Source organism: Vigna unguiculata, chromosome 1, assembly GCF_004118075.2.
Source record: "Vigna unguiculata cultivar IT97K-499-35 chromosome 1, ASM411807v1, whole genome shotgun sequence".
NCBI classification, from domain to species: domain Eukaryota; kingdom Viridiplantae; phylum Streptophyta; class Magnoliopsida; order Fabales; family Fabaceae; genus Vigna; species Vigna unguiculata.
The window spans coordinates 29,232,567-29,254,220 of NC_040279.1; the positions used below are offsets into that span (position 1 = coordinate 29,232,567).

Here is a 21,654-nt window from a genome sequence, read left to right on the forward strand (position 1 = left end):
AAGTAATAAAGTTTGGATTTAAAATTCTAAACTGTAAAAACTATAGAAATATGGTAACAAAATTTAAATTTGAAATTCAATATCCAAAAAGAAATAGAAAAATGACTCCAAAAGAATAGTCTATTCTTTATATCTTTCTACATTGGATTTACATATGTAGTTTTTGATCGTTTATATCTTGATGTTTTGTTTGCATCGTCTGTCTAACCTTTGTATTTTGAAAGAATCCATTATTTACATTTATATACACGGCCTATCATTTATAATTTTATATTGTCTACTCTTTATATTTTTTTATTGTCTATTTTTGTATTTTTATAGAGTCTGCTTAACAATTTATATATCGTTCATCATCTTTGTTATTAAAAAATTAACTATTACATTTTTCTACATTATCTATTAAATATTTTATTTAATTTCTTAATTTTAATTAACTCGATTTTAATATATTATTTAAAATAATTATATACAATATATTTTGTTAAAAAAAATATATAAATAATTTAAATAAATTTTTATCATAAAATTAATTAAAAATTTATTTAGTTTTATAAAAAAAATTATTAAATTTAATTATATTTTTTAATTTTTTAATTTTTAAAATCTTGTGCCCCGTGCATTGCACGGGTAAAAGTACTAGTAAACTCAATTGGTTGATTTGTTATAAGACTATACGGGTATAATGGACGTGGAGGCACAACCCTCACAAACATAAACTTCTATACCAACTACTTTCTGCTCTTTCACTAAGAACATGGCTGAATATTTTGTCTTCGAGATTGCTGAATCACTGCTAGGGAAGCTTGCATCTAATCTTTATGAAGAAGTTTCACGAGCCTTTGATCTGTATGAGGATGTGCAAAGTTTCAGAGACACCTTGTCAATTGTTAAAGGCGTGCTGTTGGATGCTGAGGAGAAGAAGAACAAGAAGCATGTGTTGCGTGAATGGCTCAGGCAGATTCAAAATGTATGCTTAGATGCTGAAGATGTGTTAGATGGATTTGAGTGCCAAAACCTGAGAAAACGAGTTCTCAAAGCTTCAGGCAGCACCAGGATGAAGGTAAACCACTTCTTTTCTTCATCTAATTCTCTTGTTTTCCGTTTTAGGATGGCTCACCAAATCAAAAACGTTAGGCGTAGATTGGATAAGATAGCAGCTGATGGGAATAAGTTTGGTCTTGAAAGGATTGAGGTTGACAACAGACTTGTGCAAAGGAGACAAATGACTTATTCACATGTTGATGCTTCCGGGGTGATTGGAAGGGAGAGTGACAGGGAAGAAATTATCAAGCTTTTGATGCAACCTCACCTTCGTGGTGATGGTTATGGAGATCAAAGTGTTTGTGTTATTCCCATAGTGGGTATTGGAGGGTTGGGAAAGACCACACTTGCAAAGTTGGTGTTCAATGATAAGAGAATGGATGATCTTTTCCAGCTGAAGATGTGGGTGTGTATCTCCGATGACTTTGACATAAGACAGATAGTTATTAAAATCATCAACTCTGCTTCGGATCCAACCATTTCTGTTGTTCCTCAAGAAAGCATGAACAACTTAGATATTGAGCAGTTACAAAGTCGTCTTAGACACAAACTTTCTTGTCAGAAGTATCTACTAGTCTTGGATGACGTATGGAATGATAATCGTGCCAAATGGATGGAGTTGAAAGATTTAATTAAAGTTGGTGAGTTTGGAAGCAAAATCATAGTGACAACACGAAGTAACTCAATTGCTTCAATGATGGGCACCGTTCCCTCCTATGTTTTAGAAGGTCTTTCTGAGGAGAATTGCTTATCTCTGTTTCTGAAATGGGCATTTAGGGAAGGTGAAGAAAAAGAACATCCAAATCTAGTGGATATTGGAAAAGAAATAGTGAAAAAATGCCGAGGGGTTCCACTAGCAGTGAAAACTTCAGGAAGTTCCCTGTTCTCAATTTTTGATTCGGAAAGATGGGAAATTATGAGAGACCACGAGCTATGGAACCTGAAACAACAGGAAGATGACATTTTACCTTCTCTAAAGTTGAGCTATGATCAAATGCCATCCTATTTGAGGCACTGTTTTGCTTTCTTTTCTCTTTATCCAAAAGATTTTGGCTTTACTAGTGCTGAAATTGCTAACTTTTGGGCCACACTTGGATTACTTCGATCTCCATTTGGAAGTCAGAAGATAGAGAATGTTGGAAAATTATATATTAATGAGTTACATTCAAGGTCATTTTTGGAGGACTTTGAGGACTTTGGCACAGTTTACTATTTTAAACTACATGATTTGGTACATGATCTTTCGCTGTATGTTGCGAAAGAGGAGTTTCTAATGGTGAACTCGCATACTAGCAATATACCCAAGCAAGTAAGGCATATATCAGTTGTTGAAAATGATTCACTAAGCCATACTTTGTTCCCAAGTCCAGAGGTGTGAGAACTATAATATTTCCCGTTGATGGAGTGGGTGTTGGAAGTGAATCTCTTTTGGAAACTTGGATAAAAAGATACAAATATTTACGGCATTTAGATTTAAGTAATTCCTCTCTTGCGACACTTCCTAATTCAATTGCTGAATTGGAGCATCTGCGAGCTTTCAGTCTTGATAATAACTGCAAAATAAAAAGACTTCCGAATTCTTTTTGCAAACTCCAAAACTTAGAAATGTTGTCTTTAAGAAGATGCTTGGGGCTTGAAACATTGCCTAAAGGATTAGGGATGTTAATCAGCCTCCGAAAATTGTATATAACCACAAAACAGTCTATTTTGTCAGAGGATGACTTTGCAAGCTTGAACAATCTTCATACTTTGATATTTGAATACTGTGACAATTTGAAGTTTTTGTTCCAAGGGGCAGAAGCTCAACTCTCGTCCCTTGAAGTTTTGATCATTCAATCATGTGGGAGCCTAGAGTCCTTACCTCTGCATATTCTCCCTAAACTTGATGTTCTGATAGTAACAAGGTGCGTGATGCTAAACCTGTCATTGAACAGTGAAACAGCTATCCAAAGATTGAAGATGAAATATTTGCATATTGAGCAATGTCCACGGCAACAGACGCTGCCTGAATGGATTCAAGCAGCTTCCAACACTTTGAGAACATTGATAATTTTAAATTGTCATTGTCTTGAGGTGCTTCCCGAGTGGCTTAGCACACTCACTCAACTTAAGATGCTCCATATAGTTAACTGTCCTCAGTTGTTGGATTTCCCAAGTAACATGCACTGCCTAAGAGCCCTTGAAGATTTGATCATAGATGGTTGTCCTGAATTGGGTCGAAAATGTGAACCACGTTCTGGTGAGTACTGGTCCTTCATCGCTCACATCAAATGTGTTTCCATTGGAAAAACAAGGAAAATGAAACTCCTTTTTCAAATGCTTTCACGACTGGGCTTGAACTGCACTCACTAAAATTGAAATGCTGCTTATCATTGAGGCTGCATTTAAATCCTTATAATGTATGAAGTCATCTAACATAAATATTATTTTGTGGCTATCTTGACAGATATTTACACTTTTATGGCTCGTCTAACAATTAATTTGATATAAAAGATATGGGTTAGTTGGATTTTTTTGTTGTGCATGTCTCTCTTAACATGCAATCTGTTCTGCTTTGATTCTGTTAGCTTCATATTCTTCCGAAATAACAAATAAAAAAGAAGAGTTCTATCTTTGAACTACATATTATGGATTTCGATTCTATTCATATATGTCATTAATTTGTTCAGAATCCTTCCATTTTAGAACTGTTGTGTGATTGACTTGCATTAGTTATCATAGTTGTCTTAGGATCATAGTTTGCGCTAGATAAAATTAGTGCTTTGTTTTTCGGGTTTCTTTTATTGTTGGAGAAAATTATTGGTTTGTTTTAGATTTCTTTTCCTTTGTTTTCGTATATGAGAGAATTATCATTTTAATGTATTGGCCATTTATATGTACTTATTTGTGTTTTTTATTTGACTTTCTTGTATTTATATTTGATCTTAGTAAAACTTGATTTAACGTTGAGTTGGTGATTTTTACTTCCAACATTAAAAGTATTGGTATTCTCTTTGATGATTAATGTTGTCATCTAATTTTGTTGTTTGTTCCTCATAAATTCTTGCAAGTTTGAAAAAATTATTTACATCAAATACTTTAGTATAATATAAAAAATTTAATCTTTCAAATTTAATTAATTTAATTTTAATTTAAAAAAATAATGGGCCAATCAGTTGGAAAATTAGTTGCTGAGCCTTTGACTCACCAATTTAGCTGGCTAAACAAACCGGAACAAAAGGGCTAACTGGTTAACTTATAGCCTACAAAATCCAATTTTATCATTTTTAATTTTTTATTGAAAAAAAAATGCGTATGTAAAGAATTTGAATAAAAAAAAGAGTAGTTATTCCAAAAATAAAAAAATGGAAAAAGAAGAAAAGAAAAGAGGACTTAAAATTTTAAAGATATTCATGCCAAGAGGACAATTTATGATAGTAAAAGCACATAATTCAAAAAAAAAAATTACATATATTCCAGAGAAGAAATATCATATATCATATGTATTCCGAAAATTCACATACTACTTGTTCTTGAATTAACAAGTTTTTTAAATCAATGCATAAATATAATCAATTTTATAAACTTTAAGTTTATATATATTAAGTTTTTATAATCTGTGCATTGCACGACACAAAGAGTAACTGTATTATATTAAGGTGTTTTTTATAATTGATACTGTTGTTCTTAAGCACTATATATTTTAATGGATTTTTATTTTTGTCATACATGATCATGACCATCATGCTATGCTAGCTCACTAGACATTGAAAATAAGGGAGAAAAAATGCACATTGAGTTTGAGAATGTTTAAATATAAGATTAAAATCAATTTAAAATTCTTAAATAGTCCGATGTTGTTATATGTATTTGAAATTACATTAACTGGTGGAAATAAAATGCAAAAAATAAAATATGTAGACAACAAAACGTTTATAAAAAATTTATATGCAACCTCTAACATAAAAACAGATATCATATAGTGCAAAAAGTAGTTATATATGTGTTTGTATCATGTAATGTGTGCCCATGAAGCTCGCGCATTCAGACTTCTATGTCTGTCTTCCATTTTATCGTCTCAGAAGTGAAGACAATATCATCTGACTTAGGCACACCGAAATATATAAGTATAAATGAATAAATGAAATACTGAAGTTGTGAATGTATATAAATATTAATGATCCACAAAGCAAAGCAGTTAAAAAAGCAAATATACCACTATTACACAAATATATCATGGAGTCTCTCTAAATTGCAATGACTTAACTAAAAGCTCCAACTAATTTTCAGCAGAGAAAAAGTGGAAAACCATAAAAAAACAACAACATTATGGAAAACACATCCAGAAAATAAATAAATGAAGAAAATAAGGAGTTTCTGATTACTCTCGCTCTTCCTCTAATCCTTCTGGTTCATCAATGAAAATGTTTTTGATGTGTGATATTTTGGGCCAAAACTCTCCAACATGGGGCGCATATTTTTTACATAAGTCAGGACAACCTTCTATCCTCAAATTTTCAAGCTCAGAGAGGTGAAGTATATTATCTGGGAGAGATACCAACTTTGGACAATATGATATAATAAGTGTTTTCAGATGAGTCAGAGTTGTTAACCAATCTGAAAACGTTTCAATGTTGGGGCAACTGGAGACATACAAGCACTGTAAGGAGTTAGCAGCTTCCTGAAGCCACTTAGGCAAGGTCACCAGTTGTGATAAACTTGAAAATCCAATAAGTTTTAACTTCAGCTTGGGACTTTCTTCTTCATGGTCGCCCTTCCACAGTTCCAAGTCCAAATTATTACACTTGTCAACAATCAATGATTCTAATTCAGGAAAATTTTGACTATTTAGCAACAAAGACTTTAGAGTCCGACAGTCCGAAACAACCAATGTTTTAAGAGCAGGGAACTTCACCCCTCCAAAGATGGACTCCACATTATTGCATAATTCAATATTCAACACTTCAAGCGACCCCAAGTTGGCGATCTCACTGAGAGGCAAAATAGATTGCTTTGTGCTAAACTCAAAACCCCAGAGATTGCTTAGTTTTCTTAATCCTTTGGGCAATGCTTCCAGCTCCATGCATCCGTTAACTGAAAACACTTGCAGACTTTGGAGTTTGCAAATAGAGTCGGGGAGTCTCTTAATGTAAGGATTTCTGCTGATGTCCAAATATCTTAAATGTTTCAACTTAGTAATGGCACGGGGCAAAGTCTTGAATGTCGAACCATTTAAATCCAAAACTCGCAAGCATTTGAACTTTGATAGACACGTATTTAGTAAAGCTTCATTGTTGGTAACTGTTGCACCAATTGTAAACAATACGGTTCTCACAGCTGCTGTTTCTTTAGTGACTAAATTTTCAAACAAACTGCTTTCAGTAAAAGACAGATGCCTAACATTATCTGAAATATTTTGACTGTTAGAAGTTACATGTAGACACTCATACTTTGCAACAAATAGAGCCAGATCATGAACCAAATCATGTATTCTAAATGAATAAAGAGTGCCGATTTTTTCAAAATCTTGAAGAAAGGATCTTGACAGAAGTTCATGCAGATATTGATTGGCCACATCTTCACGTGTCCTATTCGTTGTTGGTAGCGCAAGGAGTCCAAGTGCCCCCCAAAGCGCAGTTATTTCATAACTATCCATTACATAATCCTTTGGGTAAAGGGAAAACAATGCAAAACATTGTCTCAAATAGGACGGCATGAGATCATAACTTAATTTAAGGGCAGGTAAAATGTCATCTCTTTTCTGAGGCAAATTCCAAATTTCGTTGTCTCTCACATATTCCCATTCACTAGCCTCAAATTTCAAGAATAGTAAACTCCCTAATGTTCTCACTGCCAAAGGAACCTCTTTGCATTTTATCACAATTTGTCTCCCAATATTTAGTAAGTGAGGATGTTTTTCTTCCTCTCCTTCTTTAAATGCCCACTTGACAAAAAGAGACAATGAGTCCTCCTCAGAAAGACCTTCTAAAATGTGAGAGGGAACTGTGCCCATCATGGAAGCAATTGAATGACTACGTGTTGTCACAAGGATTTTACTTCCTGCTGCACTTACTTGGATTAAATTCCTCAACTCAACCCATTTAACACGGTCTTCGTTCCAAACATCGTCCAAGACGAGTAAGAATTTTTGACCGAAAAGTTTGTTTTTCAGTTGATTTTGTAGTTGTTCCAGATCCAACATGTTCAAATTCATTTGGTGAGAAGGAGCATCAGCCGAAGCTGAATCATTGGCGGAATTGATGATTTTGATGGTCAGTTGTTTAATGTCAAAGTCATCAGAAACACACACCCACATCTTCAAAGGAAAATGCTCCTGGATCCTGCTGTCATTGAAGACGAACTTTGCAAGCGTAGTCTTTCCCAAGCCTCCAATCCCCACAATGGGGATAACAGAGATACGTGTATCATCATCATTAGGATTTTGCTGCAACAAAAGCTCTACGATCTTTTCTTTATCATGTTTCCTTCCTATCACATCTGAATCACTCACACGGGAGTGCGTCATATCTCTCCGATGAACAACACGAGTGTCAACATCAATTGTTTGAAGACTAAACTTATGCCTATCAGCTGCAACTTTGTCTAGTCTGTTGCTGATATCTTTGATTTGTTGAGCCATTTGGTAACGAAAAACAAGTGGATTAAAGGTTGAGAAGAAGTGACTGACCTTGTCTTTGGTGCTACCATGGGCTTTGACCACTTTGTTTCGCAGTGTTTGACACTCAAATTCATCCAATAGATCTTCAGCATCAGAGAAGACAGTTTTGATCTGAGTAAGCCATTCGCGGAGCTCATGGTTGTGCTCTTGTTTTTGCTGAGCATCTAACAGGACAGCCTTGATTAAAGAAAGGGTCTTCGTAAGGTCTCGGAGATTGTCGTATAAACCCACCACTCGAGAAGCTTCCTCAAAAGCACGAGAAACGAGCTTAGCTACGAGCGACTCTGCGATGCTGAAGAGAAATGATTCCGCCATAGATCTTTGAGATGCAAACGGCAGAGATGAGATGGGAAGGCAAAACAGTGTTTCTAAGTCAACTTTGTTGACGAATGAATTCCACGTCTACTCAATTATTAATGCCACTTGCTTTGCTGCTATCTTTCTATATATAATATTAAAATCCGAGAGTTTGTGCGGTTGTGTCCCTCAAATTTTTATAATATAATTTTCAGCAGATAAAAATGGTTAAACAAAAGAATTTTGATATTAGTTTATTTTTAATTAGTAAATTAGTATATATTGAAGAAAAAAAAATGCAAAGAAATTTATATTTTAATAAAGTTATCAATTAGTTTCTTTAACCACTCTGTAAGTATTTTCTAATGCAACTCAAAACAAAACAAAACAAAAGATAGTTAAAGTAATTGCAGCTTTAAATAAAATTAATTTTAAGAATTCATATGTTGATATCCCGATTGCGATTAGACAATCGTTTGAGCAATATTACTCTATTACAGATTATATGTAGAATTGCGATGCTGAACCGAATATTTGGTGAGACTAACCCTCTTTAGTGCGAATATAAAAATAGACGGAAGGTAGTGGCAGAAAGCCTTACGATGGAGAAAACAATATCTTCTCTTGAACAAATTGGAAATCATATTAATCAGGGACAGGGACAGATGTTAATTAAGTAGTTAGATGTTAATTAAGTAGTTAGGAGAGAGAATGATGTTAGTTAATTAAACCAAAGCAACACAAAGCAGATGCAGAAAACCTGGTTAAGAATAAAAGATGTTGAAGGATGAAATTTAAAAATCAAAGGAAATAGCTGAGGTCTCTGTGCTGATATCTGTCATAAGTAGAATTTAAATACAATCATGTTTATTTCACAAATTTATATTTAAGAGACAAACGCTTGAAATTAAAATACCTACTAATAACGGCTTTACAAACGATCAACTATTTTTTATATACAAGTCATTGGTGTAAAGTATCCATTAGTTCTATTCCTCCATACTGTTTTGTGGTCTCTAAGGATGATTTTGATGCTACAAATCCTGCAATTTCAAACGAATCTGCTTCTGCATTTGGAAGAGGAGTTTCCCTTCTCTTGTTTCACCAATGGAAAGGTGTTTGATATGAGCAATGAAGGACCAGTACTCACCAGATTGTGGTTCACATTTTCGACACAACTCAGAACAGCCATCTATGGTCAAATCTTCAAGAGCACCGAGGCGATGCATGTCACTTGGGAGATGCAACAGCTGGGGACAGTTAACAATATGAAGCATCTTAAGATGAGTCAGTGCTGTAATCCACTCAGGAAGCATCTCAAGATTATGCAAATTTGAAATTAACAACGTTTGCAAAGTGTCCGCAGCTCCTTGAATCCATTGAGGCAATGTAAGTTGCCTTGGACATTGCTCAATGTGAAGAAACTTCATCCTCAATTTGTGGATAGGATTTTCACAGTTCAAGGATAGATTTAGCATCTCACACCTTATGACAAACAGAACCTTCAGTTTAGGGAGAATATGGAAAGGAAAGGACTCTAGGTTCTTACATGATTGAACAATCAGAACTTCAAGGGATATGAGTTGTTGTTCCCCTCGGAACAGAAACTTCAAATTGTCACAAAATTCAAAACTCAGTATGAAGATTGATCAAGCTTGCAAATTCATCCTCCGATAGATTAGACTGTTTTGTGGTGATAAACAATTTTCGAAGGCTGATTAACATCCCTAATCCTTTAGGCAATGTTTCAAGCTCCACACATCCTCTCAAAGACAAAGATTGCAAATTTTGGAGTTTGCATATGGATTGAGGAAGTCTTTTTATATTGCGGTTATGTTCAAGACTCAGAGCTCGCAGATGCTCCAGTTTAGCAATTGAACTTGGAAGTGTCTCAAAAGAGGAATCACTTAAATCTAAAATACGCAAGAATTTGTATCTTGCTATCCTTGCATCCAAAAGAGCTACACTGTCAACACCAACTCCATCTGTCGGAAATAATATAGTTCTCACACTACAGGACTTGGGTAACAAAGCATGCATAAGTGAATCGTTTTCAACAAATGATAAATGCCTTACTTGCTCTGGTATATTCCGGGTGCCTGAGTTTACCACAAGAATCTCTTCATTTGCCACATACAGGGCAAGATCATGTACCAAATCATGCACTTTGAAAAAGTAAAGGTGGCCAAAGTCCTCAAAATCCTCAAGAAATGATCTCGAATGTAACTCGTCTATATACTGTCTTGCAGCATTCTCCAGCTTTTGACTTCCAACCTCAGATCGAAGTAACCCAAGTGACAACCAAAGATTAACAATTTCAGCACCAGTAAAGCCATAATCTTTTGGGTAAAGAGAAAAGAAAGCAAAACAGTGCCTCAAATAGGAAGGCATTTGGTCATAGCTCAACTTAAGAGCAGGTAAAATGTCATATTTTTCTTGTTTTAAGTTCCAAATGCCATGGTCTCTAACAAATTCCCACCTTTCTAAATTAAAATTTAAGAACAGAGAGCTTCCTAAAGTTCGCACCGCTAATGGCACTCCTCTACATTTTTTCACAATTTCTTTTCCGATCTCTACTAGATTTGAATAATTTTTTTCTTCGCCTTCCTTAAATGCCCATTTGTTAAACAGAGCATAACAATTCTCCATGGAAAGACCTTCCAAAACGTAAGAGGGAACAGTGCCCATCATTGAAGCAATTGATTTACTACGTGTTGTCACCAAGATTTTGCTTCCTACTGCACCCACTTTAATTAAATCTTTCAACCCTGTCCATTTTGCTCGATTATCATTCCATACGTCATCCAAGACTAGCAAATACTTCTGATCAGAAAGCCTGTGCCTGAGACGACTTTGTAGCTGCTCAATATCAAAGTTTTTAATGTTTTCCTGGTGAGCAAGAGCAATAGTTGGAGCAGAAGCAGAAGCAGAAGCAGAGTTGATGATTTTAATAAGTATCTGCCTTATGTCAAAGTCGTCAGAGATACACATCCACATCTTCAACTGGAAAACATCATCCATTCTCTTATCATTGAACACCAACTTTGCAAGTGTGGTCTTTCCCAACCCTCCAATACCCACTATGGGAATAACACAAACACTTTCATCTCCACAACCATCACAAAGAGGGTGAGGTTGCATCAAAAGCTTGATAATTTCTTCCCTATCACTCTCCCTCCCAATCACCCTCGAAGCATCAACATGGGAATAAGTCATTTCTCTCCTTTGGACAAGTCTATTGTCAACATCAATTCTCTCAAGACAAAACTTGTTCCCATCAGCTGCTATCTTATCCAATCTACGCCTAACATGTTTGATTTGATGAGCCATCCTAAAACGAAAGACGAGAGAATTAGATGAAGAAAAGAAGTGATCTACCTTCATCCCTGTGCTTCCTGAAGCTTTGAGAATTTGGTTTCTCAGGTTTTGGCAGTGAAATCCATCCAACACATCTTCAGCATCGAAGCAGACGTTTTGAATCTGCCTGAGCCATTCCCGCAAGCCATGCTTCTGTTCCTTCTTCTCCTCAGCATCTAACAGCACACCTTTAACTATTGACAAGGTGTCTTTGATCCCTCGAAGATCCTCATACACACCATAGGCTCGAGAAGCTTCTTCGTAAACATAAGAAGCTAGCTTGTTTAGCAACGATTCAGTAATATCAAAGACAAAACACTCGGCCATGATCTTCAGGAAGTGCTGAAACGGAGTTGTGTTAAGTGTGATGTACACTTGTTTTAAGATATATAAAATGCACTGCACAGGGAAATACATAATTGTTTTGGGGTATGAAATATTTTCTTGAGGTAAATAACCAATTTATTTTATTTTTAAGAGTGCAAATAGCTGATAATTTATTCTTAAGAGAAAAAATTACCTTTTTTAGCACACATAATTTTTTTTTATATTTTAATATTTAATGACTAGTTTTTTTAGAATCAATTTAACACTAACTCGTAAAATTTATAAAATTTATTTATGAAAGTTTAATTAACATTTTGATCCAATATTTATTAAATTTATTCAATGTGATTCTATATATTTTATTTTTTTAATTCAGTTTTATTTTATTTAAAAGGATTCCATGTTTCGCATATTAAATTAGTTCATTAAATTGGTACTAAAATTGTTTGGATTTTTTATTTTTTTTCTAGTCCTTTTTTTTAGTTGTTTTCTGGGGATCTTTCTTCCTACACCTCCAAGCATTTCTTTGCACCTCCAAATTTTTTTTAAATTCCCAAAATACCCTTTGACTATTTAAGGAAATTCACGTACATCACACCCCCAAAAATACTTTCGGAAGTCGACTTTCAGAAGTCAAAATATATGACTTCCAGAAGTGAAAATATATCACCGGAAGTCGATTTCCGGAAGTCAAAATATTGTTGACAAAAAGAAGAAGATGAACATCTTCCTCTAATAAGGAATTTTGATGATGATGATGACTTATGAAGAAGTATGGAAGACTTGATGATGATGCATGGAAAATGTTGAAGACTTAAAAGAATGCTTCGATTCAAGAGATTAATTGAAGACTTAAGAGTTTAGTTGTTTAAAGTCTTGTAATATGTGTACATTATTTAAGATAGTTAAAATAGTAGGTCAAGAGTCAAAAGGCAGAACCCAAACAACAGAGCACTGAGAGAAAATTCTTATTTTTACAAAACGCACTGTGATAATCGATTATCACTTATGATAATCGATTATCATAAGTTTTCTTTTAAATTTTTCAGAAACTGCTCTGAAATAATCGATTATTTCAGAGGATAATCGATTATCAGTACGAAACAATGTTTTTCAGAAACTGCTCTGGAATAATCGATTATCACTTATGATAATCGATTATCTATGACAGTTGTGACTTAACCTTTCATATTCTTAACCTAATTTCTAAATAGGCCTCTATAAATAGAGTGGTTGGCTTCCATTGTAAATATACAGAAGTTAGAGAAGTCTGAGTACTTGAGAACTCTCTGTGGGAAGGCTTTGAAAAACCTAGTGTGGGTAGAGCGATAACTTTCATCAAGTGGGATCTTGAGGGATTGAGTGCTGCTGCTGTTGCTAGGAGAAGCCGATCATCCTTTGTGTGATTCAAAGGAGGTGTTCATTCCTTGTGTGATTCAAGGAAGGTGTTTTCATCCCTTGTGGATTTCAAGGGAGGTGTCTTCATCTCTTGTGTGATTCAAGAGAGGTGTTTTCTAAACCTTAATCTTTCTTATCATTGATTGTAAGTTTGGTTTATTTTAGTGATTTAGTTAATCTCGTTTTTAAAAGATTAACAACTGGACGTAGGGTCTTTTGATCCGAACCAGTATAAATATCAGTGTGCTCCTCTTCCCTTAAACTCTTTATTTATCTGCACTTGTATTTAAAGTATCTATTACTTTAAGTTAATTAATTAAATTTTGAGAAAAATTTTAAAACCTGTCAAGAATTTTTAAAAATCCAATTCACCCCCCCTCTTGATTTTTGACCATTGTTTAGTCATTCCGCTGCGCGATACCAACAATTGGTACCAGAGCTTGCTTTGATAGTTATTCAAAATTTTCGAAAATGGTTGGACAAAATCAAACCTTTGCCGAGGGTGCGTCTATCAACAGACCTCCTCTATTTACTGGTGAAAATTATCCTTTCTGGAAAGTTAGGATGCAAATTTTTCTGGAATCTGTTGATCGAGGTATTTGGGATGCTGTTTTAAATGGTCCATTTGTTCCTGTTAATATTGTAAATGATGTGCAGGAACCAAAGCCATTCTCGCAATGGACAGCAGACGAAAATAGAAGAGCCCAGTATGATGTAAAAGCCAGAAATATAATATCATCTGCACTAACTCTTGATGAATTTTATAGAATTTCAGTTTGTACAAGTGCCCAGGAAATGTGGGAGATTTTACGAGTAACCCATGAAGGAACAGATGATGTTAAGCATGCAAGGAAGAACTCATTAATTCAAGAATATGAGATGTTTCGAATGCAACAAGGCGAAACCATTTATGATGTGCAGAAGAGATTCACCCACATCGTTAATCATCTCTCTGGGTTAGGTAAAAATTTTGATATAGATGAATTAAATATTAAAATTTTGAAATCTTTGAACAGGACATGGCAGCCAAAGGTTACGGCGATCACTGAATCTCAAAATCTTACAACAATGTCCATGGCGGCTCTTTTTGGTAAATTGAGAGAGCATGAACTTGAACTTGGGCGTTTAAATGAAGAAGAGGACCAAAGAAGGAAAAAGAACATAGCTTTCAAATCTGAGATTGTAAAAAGCAAAAGCCTCAAAGAAGATGATGACTCTGATGATAAGAATATGAGTCTAATGATAAAGAAGTTCACAAAGTTTATGAAGAGCAATGGCAAAGGTCATCACAAAAGGTATAAAAACGAAAACCAAAACTTTGTTTCAAATTTCAATTGCTATGGATGTGGTGAAACAGGTCACATAAAAGCGGACTGCCCAAATGCTAAAAAGGGTAAAGAAAAGAAGGGCAAAAAGGTTTTCAAGAAAAAGAAATGGGAGGATAACGATTCAAGTTCTTCTTCAAGTTCTTCTTCAAGCTCATCCAGCTTTAGTGAATCTGATGAGGAAGCAAATCTATGTTTGATTGCTGAACATGACTCTTCTGACAGTGAGGTAAGTTCTTGTAGTAATGACAATGATTATGATTCTTTGTATGGTGCATTTCAACAACTACTTCATAAATCTAGTAAGTTAGATGCTGCTCACAAGAAATTAAAATATGATTTTAAGGAGTTACAAAGTAAGTTTGAAAAATCTCTTGAAGAAGAAGAAATTTTGAAAAATAAAATTTCAATTTTAGAAAATAAAGAGACTGAAATTATTGAATGTGCATCTTGTAAAAGCTATATGTTTGATTTAAATATTCTAGAAAAACAACTTGAAGATGCATTAGAAATTAAAAGTGTTAAAAAGCCTAATTCTAAGAAAAATGACTTAAGTAACAATAAGCAAGCTCCTAAGAATAAGAATAAAAGAGCCCATAGGGTATGGGTAGAAAAGGTAAACCTTATTCTAGGAATATAAATTGTGTAACATGTTTTTATTGTATGCTAAAGGGGCACACTTCAAATAAATGTAGAATCAAACATTTTGATGTCCCTAATGGAAGATATGCTTGGATTCCTATTATAAAGTAACATGCCTCTAACCTCAAAGGACCCAAAGAAGTTTATTGGGGACCAAAATTTTATTGTTCTCTATCTCACAGGTTATTTAAAAAAAAAAAAAAATCAAGAAAGTCCCTTTGGATGTTCAAAGATCTAGTATATTTATCAAACCTTTGGTATCCTGGTGAGTTATATGATCTTATAATGGGTTTGAGAATATTAGATATGTGAAAAAGTGGTAAAAATCATTAATTTCAGTGTTTTCCGAAAAACTCCGCTGTGATAATCGATTATCTCAGGTGATAATCGATTATCAGTAATCGATTATCTCAGGTAATAATCGATTATCAGCAAATCTAGAAATTTTTGTTCATGGGTATGAACCAATAATCGATTATCTTAAGCTGATAATCGATTATCTTGCATAGTAGGACACATATTTTCAAATTTTTTACCGTTTGAGTGAGCTTTTCAAAAATTTAGACCATGAGCAACAACTAGGTACTTCGTAAATGCAAATTAAACGTTGGAGTTCATTTTGTTAATATAACATTTCCTTTTTTAAACCCATATTTTTTAATCTTTATAGTCTCTCTTTCATTTAGGGGGAGTCTTTGATTAAGGGGGAGTATTTGTTCTTGAAATGTTTGTATCAAAAAGGAGTTTTTATATCTTAAACAATTTTTTAAGGGAACTTAAGTTATCTGATTTAAGGGGAATTGTCTAAAGAATTCATTTTTGATTATGATCAAAAAGGGGGAGATATATTTGTGTTATTATCTTGTGATAAGTTGTACCTATTTAAAGGGAAGATATATGTTTATTGATATCTTGTAATATCTTATGTTTTAAAAGGAGAGAAAAATTAATTATCTTTTATTTTGATTAACTACTCTTTTCTCTTAAGTTGTTTATTAAGAACAGGACATATCACAAGTCTTCAGTAATTTTTGATCATCATCAAAAAGGGGGAGATTGTTGACAAAAAGAAGAAGATGAACATCTTCCTCTAATAAGGAATTTTGATGATGATGATGACTTATGAAGAAGTATGGAAGACTTGATGATGATGCATGGAAAATGTTGAAGACTTAAAAGAATGCTTCGATTCAAGAGATTAATTGAAGACTTAAGAGTTTAGTTGTTTAAAGTCTTGTAATATGTGTACATTATTTAAGATAGTTAAAATAGTAGGTCAAGAGTCAAAAGGCAGAACCCAAACAACAAAGCACTGAGAGAAAATTCTTATTTTTACAAAACGCACTGTGATAATCGATTATCACTTATGATAATCGATTATCATAAGTTTTCTTTTAAATTTTTCAGAAACTGCTCTGAAATAATCGATTATTTCAGAGGATAATCGATTATCAGTACGAAACAATGTTTTTCAGAAACTGCTCTGGAATAATCGATTATCACTTATGATAATCGATTATCTATGGCAGTTGTGACTTAACCTTTCATATTCTTAACCTAATTTCTAAATAGGCCTCTATAAATAGAGTGGTTGGCTTCCATTGTAAATATACAGAAGTTAGAGAAGTCTGAGTACTTGAGAACTCTCTGTGGGAAGGCTTTGAAAAACCTAGTGTGGGTAGAGCGATAACTTTCATCAAGTGGGATCTTGAGGGATTGAGTGCTGCTGTTGTTGCTAGGAGAAGCCGATCATCCTTTGTGTGATTCAAAGGAGGTGTTCATTCCTTGTGTGATTCAAGGAAGGTGTTTTCATCCCTTGTGGATTTCAAGGGAGGTGTCTTCATCTCTTGTGTGATTCAAGAGAGGTGTTTTCTAAACCTTAATCTTTCTTATCATTGATTGTAAGTTTGGTTTATTTTAGTGATTTAGTTAATCTCGTTTTTAAAAGATTAACAACTGGACGTAGGGTCTTTTGATCCGAACCAGTATAAATATCAGTGTGCTCCTCTTCCCTTAAACTCTTTATTTATATGCACTTGTATTTAAAGTATCTATTACTTTAAGTTAATTAATTAAATTTTGAGAAAAATTTTAAAACCTGTCAAGAATTTTTAAAAATCCAATTCACCCCCCCTCTTGATTTTTGACCATTGTTTAGTCATTCCGCTGCGCGATACCAACAAATATATCATCGGAAGTCGACTTCCAGAAGTCAAAAATCGTTACCGGAAGTCGACTTCCGAAAAACAAAAATCATTACCGGAAATCGATTTCCAGAAAACAAAAAAAATTACCGGAAATCGGCTTTCGTAGGTAAAAAAATTAAGTGATTTTAAATATTTTTAATTCTTTCTCAAATGTATATTTTCTAACTTATTTTATTTTATTTTTTAAAAACATATTAAAAATTATAAAACATATAAATTTTTAAAAGAATTACTTTAAAATTAAAAAAAAAGTAATAAAATTATTAAATAAAAAATTTTAAAAAAATTTTAAAAAAATTAAAATAAAATCATAAAACTTTAAATTTTAAAAAAAGTGAAAAAAAAAAATATATATATATATATATACATAGGAACCAGAAGTCGGACGTCCGTGTATATATATATAAACGGAAGTCAAAATCTGTTTATATATATATATATACCGGAAGTCGACTTCCGTGTATATATAAATATTTTTTTTTAATTTTTTTATAATTTAAAGTTTTATTATTTTAAAATAAATTTAAATATTAAATAAAATAAAATGAAAGAGAATAAATAATAAAAATATTAAATAAATATTGAAAATATATATATGTATATATAATTTTTTTTGTTTTTAAGTTAATGATATTATTTTAATTTAAAATATTTTTCAATTTTATTTTTTTTTATTTATTTTATTGATATTATTATAATTTCTGTTATTTTTAATTTGTGTTATTTTAATTTTTTAATTTTGTTTAAAATTTAAATATTTTATTTTAATCAAATTTTTAAAATCATTTCAATTATATATCTTTTTATATTTTTAAATTTAAATTTATTTTTATATAATTTATTAAAAATTTAATAAAAATAAAAAAAAAATAAAAAAATCATATTTAAATTAACATATATAAATAATGAAATTTAAAATTAAAAAAAACGAATATATATATATATATATATATATATATATATATATATATATATTTGTATATATATTTTCTTTTTTATCTTTTTTTTAATTTAAAGTTTTATTATTTTAAAATGAATTTAAATATTAAATAAAACTAAATGAAGCAGAATAAATTTATTATTTTTTAGTTTTTTTATTTAAAGTTTAATATTATTTTAATTTTACTTATTTTTATATTTATATTTATTTTTTAGTATATTAAATAAAAATAAAATTATATATATAGATATTAATATTGAAAAAAAAAGTATATATTAAGAAATTTGAAAACATAAAAAGTAAATAAAATAATAAACTAAAAAAATCATTAAAAAGTTAAAAAATATAAGTTTTAAAAAGAATTAAAAATATTTAAAATAAAATTTGATTTTTGACTTACGGAAGTCAACTTCCGTAGAATTTTTTTAACTTCCGGAAGTTGACTTCCGGGAATATTTTTTGACTTCTGGAAGTCGACTTCCGGTGATGATTTTTGATTTTCGGAAGTCAACTTCCGGTGATATATTTTGACTTCCGGAAGTCGACTTCCGGTGATATATTTTGACTTCTAAAAATCGACTTCCGGTGATATGTTTTGTCTTCCGGAAGTCCACATAATTTTGGGGATGTGGTGTCTGCGGGTCAAAGGATTTTTTGGGAATTTAAAGAAAGTTTGGAGGTGTAGAAGAAATTTTGGAGGTGCAAGAAGAAAGACCCTTTTCTGGTCATTTAAAAAAAATAGTTTTTTTTTTCTCTTTATCTCCGCCTGTGCCTCTACCTCACACTTCACTATTGTCCACTCTAAAGGTTAGGTTAGTATTGCAAATGGGTTGTGATGATGATTTTGGTCATCCTCTTGGACCTCGATTATAGTTATTTGTTAAAAATAGTGTAAGTGTGAGTCAAAAAGTTTCATATTCGATAGAATAGACAAAGTTAAACACTATATAAGAATAAAAACTCATAACACTATTGTCTTAAGGTTTTTGTGTAAAACTGGTGTCAAATACCATAAAATTAATGTCATATGGAACCACAATTTCTCAATAACTATAACCATAATCCATATATATAAACCCAACACTATTAAAAGCAGACCTTATCATCGGATGCAAAATCAATTCCACTTCAAGCTATGTCCTTTATGTCCTTTAGAAGGTCCACCAAATTTGTTATTTTCTTAGAATGGAACAAAAGTCAAGTCCACCACAAATTTCACTCTAGAATTCTTCTGTGGTGTTTTGTTAAGATTTGTATCCTTCAATAAATAAAGTGTAAAGGGTAAAGAAACCCTAAATGAAGGAAAAAGGAAAAAAATGATGGTGAAGAGAAGGAGAAAGAGAAAAAAGATGGTGGAAGGTGAATGGTGGAAAAGAAAAGAAGAAAGAAAATAGACATAGAATCAAGAGTGTGATCCATATCTTATGTCATAAAAAGAAAATAATTTTGGATAAATGTTTTCTTCCAAAAGTAATACTATTTTTACAAATATACAAAAGATTAATTAAATAATAAATTAGTAAATATAAAACACAATAAAACATTAATAGTTAAAATTTTTAAAAAGAAAGTGTCACGTTTAAAAAAGAGAATTCCATTAATTTGACATACAAGAGATTAATCATTTTTATGATCACTTATATTTTAAACAAAAAGCAAACATATCAAATCTTTAAATACATTATATATATATTTTTTTGGAGCAAGCGAAACAGTATAAAAGGAAAACTTCCTTAATTTGGCAACCAAATAGTAATGTAATTAATCGTTTATTACTATATTGCTTCCCTTTTTCTTTTTCTTGTTAGCGTCTCTTCTTTAAAACACATGGTAAGTATCACATAATAGATGGTCCAAATAGTCAATAATTATGTTTTCTTCTGCTCAGATTTTCTTTATGCATTTTGACTTTCATGATTTTAAACTTGAAGCCTTCAATGTGACAAGTTTTGTAGATCTGTCAGATATATATATTTTTCATAAAGTATAGAGAAATATTTTCAAATATTATAATTGTTCAGATAAGTTTTCAAAGTCGTCAAACGTAGCGTATGGTTTAATAGACACGACATATGCAAAGTTTGTAGACAAAGAAGAAAATTCAAACAAACTATGTCACCTCACACGCTATATGTATATGCATAACATGCGATTTTTTTACAAAAATAGTCGCTTTTGAACAATTTATTACAAAAATGCGATAGTTAATTAATAAATTATACCGTAGAAGATAAATCACGAAGATCTAGTACAATTTCTATACTAAAGTCTTTATAATATAAAGATGATTTCTTCACGAAATTAAGAGAAGGTGAACTTGTCATTGAAAATAATGACTTTTGTGAACTACTCTTTAACTACAATTGTCATAATTGAGAATGACATTAAATTTGAAAGAAATCGTTAGGTATAATAATGATTTTTGACTAACTATATTATTTGATTTTTTTTTATTTTAAGATTTTGTAGAGAAGTCATTTACAATTAGGGGTGACAATATAGGTTTGTTTGTCGGACCAGCCTATAGACCCGTAAAAATAACGTGTGGTTTTCCATGATAATGAACCTATAAGCCTGCAACCGTGTGCGGGCTGTCTCACATTCTGCACAGGTTGACACATAAGCCTGTATAAAAGAAAAAAATTTGCACTTATGTATATTATTTACTTTTTTTCTAAACTCTTGCTAACGTTTCAAATTCTTGTATAACTGTAAAATACAAGTATTATGTATTTCTTAATGTGCTAAAATTCAAGTAATCAAATTATATAAAATTAAAAGAATATATATATATATATATATATATATATATATATATTAAAATTATGAATCGGAAAAGAGAAGTCGTACCCTTATGCACAACTTCTGTGTAATTAAACAAATAATACAAAAATAATAAAGTCAAAAATCATTAAAGTCATTAAAGTGTGGATATCGTTAGGTTACATGATGAATTTCATTTTAAATTTTCAAATTAAATGTCGTCACCACGATGACTTTAGCTCAATGATGATTTCAATTTTTTTTTAATTCGAAAAGAAGTTGTCTCACGTTATACAACTTTTATGTAGTCATGACTTGTCTATAAAATGTAATCTAATAGTTAATAGGTATTTTTGTGATAAATGGGTCATACCATTCTTATAAAATCCCATAATGTAATGTTCGTACTATGTGCTAATACAACTAATACTAATACTTAAAATGAATAATCATCTTCCCTTAAAATTAATCATATTAAGTATATCTTGAATCTAACACATTTTCTGTCCTTTATATCACTAAAAAAACGAATCTTACTAATGATTCTTTAATCTTCAATGACAAATTACTTTCTCCTTAAAGAGTAATAATACTAACTAAAAAGTCACACTACAAAATTTCTGTTTAATTTTGCCAGAATATTAAATCACACAAAACATTTTTTATTATAAAACTGAATTTACAACGGTTGTTGTTAGG

The 21,654-nt window shown here is 31.8% G+C and overlaps 1 protein-coding gene and 2 pseudogenes across 1 annotated transcript; 1 reads left to right on the forward strand and 2 right to left on the reverse strand.

Moving 5' to 3' along the window:
- Nucleotides 1-712: 712 nt before the first annotated feature.
- On the forward strand, nt 713-3,535 carry LOC114182496 (annotated as a pseudogene).
- A 1,632-nt stretch (nt 3,536-5,167) lies between these two features.
- LOC114182505 (putative disease resistance protein RGA3) lies at nt 5,168-8,111 on the reverse strand. The gene has a single exon (XM_028069391.1). It carries the CDS (start codon nt 8,012-8,014, stop codon nt 5,402-5,404), a length of 2,613 nt encoding a protein of 870 aa, XP_027925192.1. The 5' UTR covers nt 8,015-8,111; the 3' UTR covers nt 5,168-5,401.
- A 704-nt stretch (nt 8,112-8,815) lies between these two features.
- On the reverse strand, nt 8,816-11,709 carry LOC114182492 (annotated as a pseudogene).
- Nucleotides 11,710-21,654: the final 9,945 nt, after the last annotated feature.

Excerpts from the sequence above, each read along its gene's own strand:
- LOC114182505 (XM_028069391.1), bottom strand. The coding sequence starts at position 8,014 with ATGGCGGAATCATTTCTCTTCAGCATCGCAGAGTCGCTCGTAGCTAAG.